Raw genomic sequence first — 13,406 nt, 5'->3', positions numbered from 1 at the left:
TCTTATGTTATATCCAAAAAGAGGCTGGATTCCCAGTACGTCAGACATCTCAGTCATGTGAACTAAACATTAATGAATTATACGGCTGTCACTAAACTTCTAGTGATTTTTGTTTGGTGTGTAGGCCTGTGTGACGGCACGTGGTAATGTGCATGTCTGAGAGCACAGGTTGTTTGTGGGACGGACTGTCATGTTTTTTTTCTTAGCGTGGGAAAGAGAGAGAGATTTCTGGGTATAGCAGAGTAACTTTGACGTAGTTTTGGGAGGAGAGAGAACGTCGTAGACGGACACACCATTCATTTTACAAGCACATATTTGAGCCCCTTCAGACTCAGCCCACAGGAGCGAGAGGAAACCGCTCTTCCCGCTCCCCCTTCTCTCACTGGGACTGTTTTAGAGCAGCTGGGTGGAGTAGAGCTCTCTCTCTCTCACACACACACACACACACACACACACACACACACACACACTCACAGATGTTCATAGACATGTACCTCTCAACCAGCGAGGAGTCAGATTTGGTGAGTCCCAAATATTGTACTTTTTTTGTCATTGGTTTGTGATGTTCGACATCCGTTTTCTGCTATTTTCAACAATGCTTGGCTCCTTACCGGAAGTTTCTAGGCTAGGATTTTGTGGGTGGGAAAAACACATTTCCTGAAAGTTTCCTGAAAATGTTTCTGCCACAGAGTGTTTCAGAGACTTTAAAAGTGTCAGTGCTTGTCTTAACTTTGTGCTTTTAGACTTACTGAACTGTAGGTTTGTAATCAGCTGTCTGCAAGTTTTTGGCATCATAAACCTCAAGGCATAATTAATGGAAGGTTTCTGTAACGTCTGGATCACTTTTGTACTTTCTCTTTCTTTGTTAAGAGTAGTTTCATATGAAACATATCATACGTGTTTCCTTTTGGGTTCATCATGAGGCTATATATATAATTTGTTTTTCTAGATGGATGGACCCAGAAGATTCTGGGTAAATATTTTTCCAGAGATAGTCTCCTCCAGCTCAAATAATTCTCTACACAACAAATGAATATAAACTAACAATATATGAGAAAGAGAGATAGACAGATAACTTACACTGCTAATTACATCCTTTCAACAAGCAAATCACATAAATAAATGCCTAAAAGAGTGAGGGTACATAGAGACATCGTTCCAGTGTGTGTGTGTGTGTGTGTGTGTGTGTGTGTGTGTGTGTGTGTGCTCTTGTTTTTGTGACATATCAGGACACCACTCTGTATAATGACATGGGTATGACACAGGTATTACAAGGAGAGGGTGACTTATGAGGACATAACCCATGTCCCCATTTTTCAAAACGCTTATAAATCATACAGAATGAGTTTTTTTGAGAAAGTAAAAATGCACAAAGTTTCCTGTGAGGGTTAGGGTTAGGTGTAGGGTTGGTGAAGGGCCATAGAATATACAGTTTGTGTACATAAACCATTACCATGTGTGTGTGTGTGTTTGTGTGTGTGTGTGTTGTATGTGTGTGCATTTAAATCTGTGTGATTTAGTCAATATGTGTAATTATCCATACTGATGTGTGTCAGGGTGGGCCATGATCGAATGCATCAGAGTGAATTTGTGTGTTCGTGCGACTGTGTTTTCATGTTCTCTTTGACCTCTCAGAAAGAAAATCTGTGCTTAATAGCCTGAGGAGCACAGCTGTGACATGTTGACTCTATATGATTATGTGTGTGTGTGTGTGTGTGTGTGTGTGTGTGTGTGTGTGTGTCTTAGAAAGAGATAAATAATACCAACATTGGATCACTTGAATATTATGCCTCTGCATACATTGTGCAAACTCCAAAAAAGTACCTACAGTTCATTGCAGTTTCAAGCTCAAATGAACACTTGTGGCTTTAAAACGGCAGTTTTCATGGGCAGGCTACCCATTAAAATACTTATTTTTGCATGGTTCCTTGCTCAATATTATATTATAACCTCGAAATGCATTTTGCCACAGTGTATAATTTGTAAACGAACACATTTTGAGCTTTGCATCACATATCCATGGACATATTTTTGCCTTTTCAAATACAGTAAACTTGCTTGAGATGCGAAACGCTCCGTTGCAAGTTATGTGAAACACAAGTCACATAAAAGAGCTCAAAGACTTAAAGATGCAAGCAGAAATGGCACGGTTCACTCCTGAAAATGCATTTTTATCTCACATTAGCTTTTGTTATCAGTATTGGTAATGTTCAGCTGGGTTTAGTGAAGGTGCTGCATTATTTTCAAACATGATAGGGCTTCAATCTTTTAGCACCATTTACCAGATAATTACATTTCTGACTAATCTTTTTTAAACATGTTTTTAGTGCAACTGACTAGACCTTTTACTTTGAAAGTGAGAGAGAGAGAGAAAGAGAGAGAGAGAATTTGATTGTTGTTTACACTTCACAAGTGTTTAAAGGATCCTGGGCAGACAATCAACCCTTGTGAAAAAGAAGTACAGGTTAATAGCACCTATTATGGAAATACTATGCTTAAATAGTATATAATTAAGTGTGACCTGAATTAAATGTTTGGGCACTTAACTGAATGTTAATTGCAATTTAATGAAAATGTATTATAGTTTAAAGGCATATTAAATGCAATTAGCTGATCTTTAGAGTGGTTTTGATCCACTTAAGTAAGACTTAAGTACATCTTTTTATGCAATGTCATAATTTGATTAATTAAAATATGGTTAATAGTAGGGATGCACGATATTGGATTTTGGCCGATATTCGATATGCCGATATTTTCAAAATAATTTTGGCCGATGCCGATACCGATATCGATATATATACAAATATATACTGATATATTTAAACTTTAATTTTACTGAAGAGAAATCCATGTATCTCTTCTGTACTGATTCTACCATAAATTTATTATTTTACAAATGTAGACAGACATTCACATCTGAAAAACAGGTCAATTATTTCACTTGGAGAATATCGGTTTGGCTCATCGGCAGAAATATTCATATCGGCCGATACCGATAATGGTCATTTTAAGCTTTTATCGGCCGATACCGATATTGTGCCGATATTATCGTGCATCCCTAGTTAATAGTGGTCAAATATGGTTCACCCCCAAGAAAATATTCATGAGCAAATCAAGCAACCACTGAATGGAACAACACAAAATTTTATAGCTTGAAAAACTCTTCTGCTTTACTGCAGAATTATTTTGATGAACTCTTAACGAGTGTTGAGTAGTCCCTCTAAAATAGTGTGTACTGTGGAATTTGCGGGAAAAAAAGGGCACAATAAAATAACATATTGCATAAATTATGAAAACATCTTGTTCTAAATAATTCAGCACTACTTAGAAGTTGAAGTGGTCACATGTATTGTAAAATTCAGACACTCTAAAAAAATAAAAATAATAAAAATAAAACAACTGTACCTTTCACATGGTGTTTTCATTCATAACTTAATGAAACATGCATAGATCATGGAAAGTTATTTTGAGAAAACAAACCATAATCTGTCATTTAGATCTAAAGATATTCTTTATCAAATTCTAAAACATAAAACCCCAAAGCTGCATATGTTATAACTTACACATGGTTTTTACACTTCTTATTTCACGAAACATGCTCCGATTGTGGAAAATAGTATAGCATTATTTATAGCAGATATATATATATATATATATACATATATATATATATATATATATATATATATATATATATATATATATATATATATATATATATATATATATATATATATATATATATATACAGTGTGTGTGTGTGTGTGTGTGTGTGTGTGTGTGTGTGTGTGTGTGTGTGTGTGTGTGCGTGCGTGTGTCAGCTTTCATATGCATCCAACCATTTGGATCAACTTCAAAAAAATTATTATTATATTTTTCAAAACCATTGTCTTGATCAACACAAAATATGTGTCATTTGAAACATTAGTTTCTGAATTTTACAATACATGTGACCACTTCAGCTTCTAAGTGCTGAGTTATTTCCTGATAGATAGAACAAAATGTTTTCATAATTTATGCAAAATGTTATTTTATTGTGCCATGTTCTATAATTTAGTCAAAAACCTCATACAGCTCAGATAGTCATAATTGAATGATCTCACAGAGTAGAATAAAACTAGCTTTATTGTTTGGGGCTTTGACTAAAATTATGTTTATGTAACTCAGAAACAACTATTTCAAAACTGTCAAGGGCTAAGAAAAAGGGTACCCTCTTTCCAAATGCGGTACCTCTTTATTACCTCATGATATCAACACAAAATTTAATACACACACAGCTCACACCAAAAATTATTTTTCTCCTACCTTATTGCTTTCTTGAGATATTTTTTATTTTATTACTTCAATACTACTATTTACAAATTCAGCTTTTAAAAAAAAAAAAAACTATATATATATATATATATATATATATATATATATATATATATATATATATATATAATTTCAAGGATAAGCACACTTATTTTTCACAAGGGCACGTGCACATCTTGCAGAAACAGATACACGCACACACACACACACACACACACACACACACACAAGTAAACGTGCAGCGGGATTAATCACAGGAGTCGACACACAGATGGAGCGACTGTGAAGAGCAACGCAGAGGCAGAGAGCGAGGAGGATGGGAGGGGAGGGCAGGTGAAGTGAATGCAAAACAGAGGACATACTGAAGAGAGAGAGGAAGACTGTAGAGCGTACACAAGCCTGGATGCCTGAGGAACACTACGATTACACCGAAGACGGCAAGGACAACGTGTAAAAGAAAAACCAGCCTTTAGAGGGGCAGATCACTGCAGCAGAGGAGCCAGCATCTTTTGCATCGGTGCGCCGGGCTCTAGGGAGCGGGGAAGGGCTCTTCATAGAGGAGCATGGCAGCCTGGTTTGCTAGTGTTGCTGCGGCGGGATGGACTGAGTCTCATTCATTATTCTAGAAGAAAACCGCCACTATCTACACAGGCCACTGCAGCTCTCATCATCCACTATGCGCAGGGATGGAGAGCAAGCACATGGAATTACGTGCCATCATCAACAACACAGGAGAACTCAACCTTCACACAGCAACAGCACTGATAACATTAGCCCGGGCAACAGCCGAGATATTAGGTAGCACTTTACATATTGCAGTTTTAGTGACAGCTACAGGAAAAACTGTGTTTTAATTTTTGATACCTTCAGCTCTCAGGTTTTAGCTATAATGTTTGCACATCATTTGGTGGATGGTGGGTGGTGTATATTGTAGTTGTTGTTAGTTTACTGAAGTTTGTGGTTGGTATGGTGAGGAGAGCAGATGCTCTAACTGGATTGGCTGATGAAGGCCTCCTGGATACGACTGCTGAAACGAGCAACAGGGAACCAAGTCAAGAACAACATCGCTGTAAGAAACCATACATCTTAATATACACTATTTACGTGTGGAAATTGAGAGCAAAAGGATATGCTAGTATGTTGCTGAGTATTTTACTTGTGATTTAATACTTAGATATTCTTGAATGATGGATATTAAACCCACATTTCACTTGTGACCTTGCTTGACATTAGGTGACCGTGATTTCATGTAAACATAGTGTCTATCAAGTATGTTAAGGTTTCATTTCTAAATATTTTCTTCATTCTCTTTACAGCATTCCATGTGCAGGAAATTACACAAAAAGATGCACACATTTGATTGTATTTATGTGTTATTGCTAAAAAGCAGTGCGCTTAATTCTATTGATTGTGCACTTGTAGTGTACTTCAAATCTTAAAAGTATATTTTTTTAAATGTACAAAATATTGAAATAAAAGGCCAATTTAAAAGAGAGGCTGTTTCACACTTCTTATTTCACGAAACATGCTCCGATTGTGGAAAATAGTATAGCATTATTTATAGCAGATATATATATATACAGTGTGTGTGTGTGTGTGTGTGTGTGTGCGTGCGTGTGTCAGCTTTCATATGCATCCATTTGGATCAACTTTAAAAAAAAAAAATTATTATATTTTTCAAAACCATTGTCTTGATCAACACAAAATATGTGTCATTTGAAAGATTAGTGTCTGAATTTTACAATACATGTGACCACTTCAGCTTCTAAGTGCTGAGTTATTTCCTGATAGATAGAACAAAATGTTTTCATAATTTATGCAAAATGTTATTTTATTGTGCCATGTTCTATAATTTAGTCAAAAACCTCATACAGCTCAGATAGTCGTAATTGAATGATCTCACAGAGTAGAATAAAACTAGCTTTATTGTTTGGGGCTTTGACTAAAATTATGTTTATGTAACCCAGAAACAACTATTTCAAAACTGTCAAGGGCTAAGAAAAAGGGTACCCTCTTTCCAAATGCTGTACCTCTTGATTACCTCATGATATCAACACAAAATTTAATACACACACAGCTCACACCAAAAATTATTTTTCTCCTACCTTATTGCTTTCTTCAGATATTTTTTATTTTATTACTTCAATACTATTATTTACAAATTCAGCTTTTTATAAAAAAAAAAATATATATATATATATATATATATATAATTTCAAGGATAAGCACACTTATTTTTCACAAGGGCACGTGCACATCTTGCAGAAACAGATACGCACACACACACACACACACACACACACACACAAGTAAACGTGCAGCGGGATTAATCACAGGAGTCGACACACAGATGGAGCGACTGTGAAGAGCAACGCAGAGGCAGAGAGCGAGGAGGATGGGAGGAGAGGGAAGATAAGTGAATGCAAAACAGAGGACATACTGAAGAGAGAGAGGAAGACTGTAGAGCGTACACAAGCCTGGATGCCTGAGGAACACTACGGTTACGCCGAAGACGGCAAGGACAACGTGTAAAAGAAAAACCAGCCTTTAGAGGGGCAGATCACTGCAGCAGAGGAGCCAGCATCTTTCGCATCGGTGCGCCGGGCTCTAGGGAGCGGGGAAGGGCTCTTCATAGAGGAGCATGGCAGCCTGGTTTACTGGTGTTGCTGCGGCGGGATGGACTGAGTCTCATTCATTATTCTAGAAGAAAACCGCCACTATCTACACAGGCCACTGCAGCTCTCATCATCCACTATGCGCAGGGATGGAGAGCAAGCACATGGAATTACGTGCCATCATCAACAACACAGGAGAACTCAACCTTCACACAGCAACAGCACTGATAACATTAGCCCGGGCAACAGCCGAGATATTAGGTAGCACTTTACATATTGCAGTTTTAGTGACAGCTACAGGAAAAACTGTGTTTTAATTTTTGATACCTTCAGCTCTCAGGTTTTAGCTATAATGTTTGCACATCAGTTGGTGGATGGTGGGTGGTGTATATTGTAGTTGTTGTTAGTTTACTGAAGTTTGTGGTTGGTATGGTGAGGAGAGCAGATGCTCTAACTGGATTGGCTGATGAAGGCCTCCTGGATACGACTGCTGAAACGAGCAACAGGGAACCAAGTCAAGAACAACATCGCTGTAAGAAACTATACATCTTAATATACACTATTTACGTGTGGAAATTGAGAGCAAAAGGATATGCTAGTATGTTGCTGAGTATTTTACTTGTGATTTAATACTTAGATATTCTTGAATGATGGATATTAAACCCACATTTCACTTGTGACCTTGCTTGACATTAGGTGACCGTGATTTCATGTAAACATAGTGTCTATCAAGTATGTTAAGGTTTCATTTCTAAATATTTTCTTCATTCTCTTTACAGCATTCCATGTGCAGGAAATTACACAAAAAGATGCACACATTTGATTGTATTTATGTGTTATTGCTAAAAAGCAGTGCGCTTAATTCTATTGATTGTGCACTTGTAGTGTACTTCAAATCTTAAAAGTATATTTTTTTAAATGTACAAAATATTGAAATAAAAGGCCACTTTAAAAGTGAGACTGTTTCACACTTAAGTGCAATTTTAAAAAGTGGCAATAATTTCAAATTAAAAGTTTTGCTTTAGAGTGCATTTTAAATCATTATGTTTTAATCATTTTGTCATGCTTTATAGAAGTGCACTTATTTGGATGTAATGCTGACTGACTAAAGTACATGTAAAGGGCTTGATTATGATTTGAACTGTAGTGTGTTATTCAATATTATATTTAAAGTGAATATATTTTAAATGTACTAAATTGCAACTTCATCATTGCAAATCACAAATATATTTAAATATGACATATATTATACATATAATATGACACACACATTTCACTAGAAAGTGAAGTGTCCCGAAAACATTACATTCAGTTTGCACGCAAGTATATATATAAGTACCCTTTTGAGAAGTATGTTAAAGAGTACTTTTTTATATATGCAAAAATATGGTTACAGCAAATAAAATAATTACAACAAATAATTGTATTATTATTTTTTAATTTTTATCAATCTATTTAAATTGAATGTCTTGTATGTGTGTGTGCCGTAAGGTGATTTATTTTGGACAATCCATGCTTTTCTGTTTTACTATTATCCATTTCAATTTCAAAACACTTTATTATTAGCTGTGTCTTAGGGCTGTTGCTAAGTAGGGAGCATTCTGTACACTGTGGTATAACTGAGTCCTCAGTGTAGAAACGATATGATGGTCTGTAGGGACATCTCCCATTCGCTCCAATAGCACAAGAAAAATCCAAAATAGTGTTTCTGTGATTTCCAGAAGAGGAAACAATGTCGAGAGATTGATAAGAAATATTTAACATTTGCTGAGAAACACACTAGTTTTCTGAAATGTAGTCCCAAGTTCATTTAAAAGGCCAGTTCACCTAAGAATTAAAACTATTAACATTTCCCCACCCTCATCATGTCTCTCCAAGTCTTATAACTTTCTTTCTTCTTTAAATAGCTTAAAATAAGATATTTTGAGAAATGTTTTAGTTTGGGGACCAATTGCTCACTATTAACTAACTAATATCTAGAACTCAATAAATGAAAAGCCTCCTAATTTGTTGCTTATTAATAGTTATTAAGGTAGTTGTTACATTTAAGTTTGGGGTAGAGATAAGGGATCTAAAATAAGGTAATGCAGAATAATGCATTAATATGTGCTTCATAAGTACTAATAAACAACCAATATGCTGTGGCATGCATGCTAATAAGCATCTAGTTAATAGTGAGAACAGGTCCATAAAGTGTTACCATTTTTTTAAATCAAGCTGTAAATGGCTTACTCTGTCTCTGCTCATTGAAACAGGAGAAACTATTTTGTTGTGCACAAATGATGCACACCAGATTTAAGCAGAGTAGCTGGATATTTATCTTGAGCAAATGATTAAATGTCACGGTAGACAATCAAGTAGTAAACGTGTCATTATCCATGAAAGGAATGCACACACAGACATAAGAAAGAGTAAAAAAAATCTCCCTGATTTTTCCACAGGGTTCAGCGAACTCATACACTAGTCGGCCGTCTGACTCGGATGTGTCTCTGGAGGAAGATAAAGAGGCCTTACGCAGAGAAGCTGAGAGACAAGCACAGGCTCAGCTCGAAAAGGCCAAGGTTTTGCTGCATGTTTTACTCCCTATAACTGAATAATTGCCAGTTTGACAAGGGTTTGTTCAAATGTCTGTTTTTCTGTCTAATAGTGTGGGTCTTTTCAAAATAGCATACTACCATACTACTCATGTACAGTACATCTCTTTATATGCAGTAGTGGCAAACCGATACTGTATATCACCAAGGCCGATATATCGGCCGATATTACTATAAAATCTTACTTTAGAAACTTAATAACTGTTATTTTTTTCTTTTATAAATCATGCACTAAATTATTAAAACTTAGGATTCACACACAGCACTTTAAGGGTTTGTCTAGATATTGAATGTATGTCTAGATTTAATCTTATTTTAAGGCTTAATTTATAGCTGGATGCTTTTTTAGACACTTTCTTTGAGGCAAATCAATGCTGTTTGGAGGTGATGTATCCCATCTATTTTTATTGTTTTATTCAGTCTTGTTTTTGTCACACTCTCCTTCACCTCTAGGTGTTTGACATCAATTAGATTTTATAATTTATTTACTGAATGCACACATAAATATTGATAACAAAGCCAGATGGTCTGCAGTGAGCAGACAGAAGTCAAATATTATTCACCGACCATGTTTCCAGAAATATCAATTCTCTCACACAAACATATAAAAGCTGTTAATCTGTGATTGTTAACTTAAATAGTTATTCTGCTTGATTTAAAATATAAAATCTAGTTTAATTGGTATAAAGTAATGTACAAAGGTTGGTTCTGTGGCATTAAAACATATTTTTGAAGTGCAATGAGTTAATTTACCATATTTAGCTTACCATTTTTTGCAGTACACTTTAAACCACTCTTCAAAGTGCCTCAAAGGAATAAAGAGAAGCAGGAGTCCCTATTTTCTTTCACATTTTCTTTCATTATTCAGTTTTTCTTTCCTAAGAGTGTAGAAATTACATCATTTCACTCAACCAAAAACAATCTGATGTGTGTTAGTCAAAGATTCAGCTTAAACATTATTAAATAAAACAAACAAGCTGACAGATGTGCGTGCGTGTATTTTTGGTGAATGTGAACGAAACTGTAGATGCTGATTAGACTGAACAGGCATTTACATAAAAGGTTACAATCACTATGTCTGATCAATACTGCATGGGCAATGGTAGTAGTGTTACGTAAGAGACAAACAGTGGCTGTGAAAGCAAAATAAGGGTATGAAATTGTACTACAATATAAAATAAAAATATATATTATTTAAAGCTCCTATAATAAATATAACATTTTTTTGTCACTCCATAAATCAGAAAATAATGTCAACCCCAAGAAAAAACACCATGTTTTTAGGAATAAAATGTTGTATAAAATCAGGCAAATTATATATGAACAAAACCCTCAGTAAAAATCCTCAGAATATTAATAGAAATGAAACTGTCTGGTGTATGTACAGTAAGTGCTTCTGAAGTGCAATAGAAAAATATGTATAGTAATTAAAATCTACGGACACAAATAGATCAAATGTAATACTTAAAAGTGTATTTTGGATGTTTTCTTTCACTAATCTGTCACTAGGCATGACAAAACATTATTGTGTCTGTAGTGTCTTGCCTTAAATGACACAAAAAAGCAACATAAAAGTTACAGCGTGTAATTCTTTCAATAGTTTTGTCTGGGGAAAATATTGAATTTTACAATTCTGTCATAATAATTTAATTATCCTCATGTCGATCCAAATCTGTTTGCATATCTGTTGCACCCTACTGTGGACATTGGTGCATTTTTCAAAATATCTTCATTTGTGTTCCACAGGCTTGTTGTTGAAATCTTTTTGTTCTACTATCCATTAAAATTTAATACTGTAATCACTCTTTATTCTTCTACACAGTCTAAACCAGTGGCGTTTGCAGTACGTACTAATGTTGGCTACAATGCTTCTCCTGAAGATGACATCCCTGTGCCTGGAATGGGAATCTCATTTGAGTCTAAAGATTTCCTTCATGTTAAAGAAGTGTGTATTTAAACATGTATCCATATATAAAGAATAGATTTTATATATATATATATATACAGTTAAAATCAGCTGGAGTTTATTTAAAGACATAAACTAAAGGAACACTGTATGTCCATATCACAATAAACACAAAACACAATACTCAAAATACAGCCTGCATCAGTCTTGCACACATGTATAACAAGTATATCTGCAAATTTAAAATACTCAAGATAAGTTTTTCACTTGAAAATGATAAGATATTTTTTATTGTACTATATATTTATGATTGTTGAATATTTAGTTTGTAAGGTTATTTTTACTTTGTAAGGTATTTCAATGATTAAAAAATAATAATAATAATAAAAATCCACCGTGGGTGACTTTTGTCTGTTTACTGACAGAAATTTAATAATGACTGGTGGATTGGTCGCTTGGTGAAAGAGGGGTGTGAAATCGGCTTCATCCCAAGTCCAGTGAAGCTTGAAAGCATTCGCATCCACCAGGACCAACGTGCAAAACAAGGAAAGTTTTACTCAAGGTATCCACAAATGCACAACAAGGTTCTTCACTAAACAAATTGGCTTTAATATGACCCAATTAGTCTGCATTTCACAAATGCATCCCTTGTGAAAAGAAGTGCACTTAACTGTATTGAATGTGCATCTTAAAAGTGTATTTAAAAAAACTTTACTTGCAGATAATATAATATTAATGAAATAAAAGACCACTTAAGTGACAGTTTCATTACTATATCTTAACACACTTAAGTACTCTTTTAAAAAGTGCACATCAAATAACATCAAATCCTAAATTTCCATAAATATCCATAAATGTCAAAAATAACAATACAATTACATAAAGATGTACTTAAGTCCCACATAAGTTGGTCAATTAAGTTCATTAAGTGTCTGAAAACATTACATTCAGTTCACACTGATGTATATTCTTTTATAGTATATTATTTCCATAATACGTATTCTTTAAAAGTATGCTACTGTACTGTTTTCACAAGGAATCGGAAGCCTAAGTAGATTGTAGAGATGATTGCCAGTGGTTTCTACAGTGTACTCAGGCTTACAGTGCTATGGCTTGCTGGAAAAATCACACACACTTTGTAATCGTTTAATTAAAGCACATTTAAATACATAAAATAAGTCAACTACAACCTTTACACCATTCCTTTTTGTTAAGAATTATATGTTGTTCTTTTTTTCACAGTAAATTGGGAGCAAACTCTTTATCTAGCTTAGCAGACGTGGTTTCAAACTCACGTAAATCAACCCCTCCATCTTCAGGTACGTTAGCGTCATTGGATGTCATTTTAAAACTCAATTATATATATTTATTTACATTATTCTGCACATCAAACAACTTTTATTGTGAAATACTTAGTCATATATATCACATTATATTGTATTAACAGGATTACAGCACTTTGGGAATTTTATATTTAAAGAGAGATACTTTCATGACTACGTTTCTTAACACACTTAACAGTACAGTTTCAAAAAGTCCACTTTGCAATAATGTCAAATTAAAAGTTTTACATTAAAATCCTTTGTCATAGTTTAAAGAAGTATTCATATTTTGATGTGTTGACTGACTAAAGCACACTAAAAGGACTTTATGATATTATTAACTGTAGTGTGTTATTCAACATTACATTTAAAGTCAATATATATTGTACAGCAAATATATTTAAATACATGACATACAAGTTTCAACAGAAAAGACAAATAAAAATGTATATTTTAATCGCTTGTCAGTACATTCAGCAGTACTTTAATCATTTTTAATAGGCAATCAAAGAAATTATGAAAAAGATGCACAGTTAAGCCTTACTTAAGTGAGTCAAAAAAGCTCTAAAATTAATCTAGCTGAATCGAATATTCATTTAAACTGTTACGCAATTTAATTTAATTGCAATTAACATGCAATTAAGTGTCCAAAAAC

At 34.4% G+C, this 13,406-nt stretch overlaps 1 protein-coding gene across 6 annotated transcripts in view; it reads left to right on the top strand.

The window, feature by feature from the left end:
• Nucleotides 1-338: 338 nt before the first annotated feature.
• LOC113051720 (voltage-dependent L-type calcium channel subunit beta-2-like) overlaps nucleotides 339-13,406 on the top strand; it is a 29,075-nt gene continuing 16,007 nt past the window's right edge. For 2 of the 6 annotated variants that reach the window (XM_026215703.1, XM_026215700.1), the window contains exons 1-5: nucleotides 342-521; nucleotides 9,371-9,490; nucleotides 11,346-11,468; nucleotides 11,855-11,991; nucleotides 12,672-12,748. In XM_026215703.1, the coding sequence (XP_026071488.1) occupies nucleotides 477-521; nucleotides 9,371-9,490; nucleotides 11,346-11,468; nucleotides 11,855-11,991; nucleotides 12,672-12,748 (502 nt within the window). In that variant the 5' untranslated portion in view covers nucleotides 342-476. Of the gene's footprint in view, nucleotides 522-6,573; nucleotides 7,462-9,370; nucleotides 9,491-11,345; nucleotides 11,469-11,854; nucleotides 11,992-12,671; nucleotides 12,749-13,406 lie in introns of those variants that run through there. The other 4 variants (XM_026215701.1, XM_026215699.1, XM_026215698.1 and 1 more) reach the window with 3 other exon arrangements.

Source organism: Carassius auratus, chromosome 32 (genome assembly GCF_003368295.1).
Source record: "Carassius auratus strain Wakin chromosome 32, ASM336829v1, whole genome shotgun sequence".
Lineage (NCBI taxonomy): Eukaryota > Metazoa > Chordata > Actinopteri > Cypriniformes > Cyprinidae > Carassius > Carassius auratus.
This window is presented reverse-complemented; position numbering and strand designations above follow the sequence as displayed.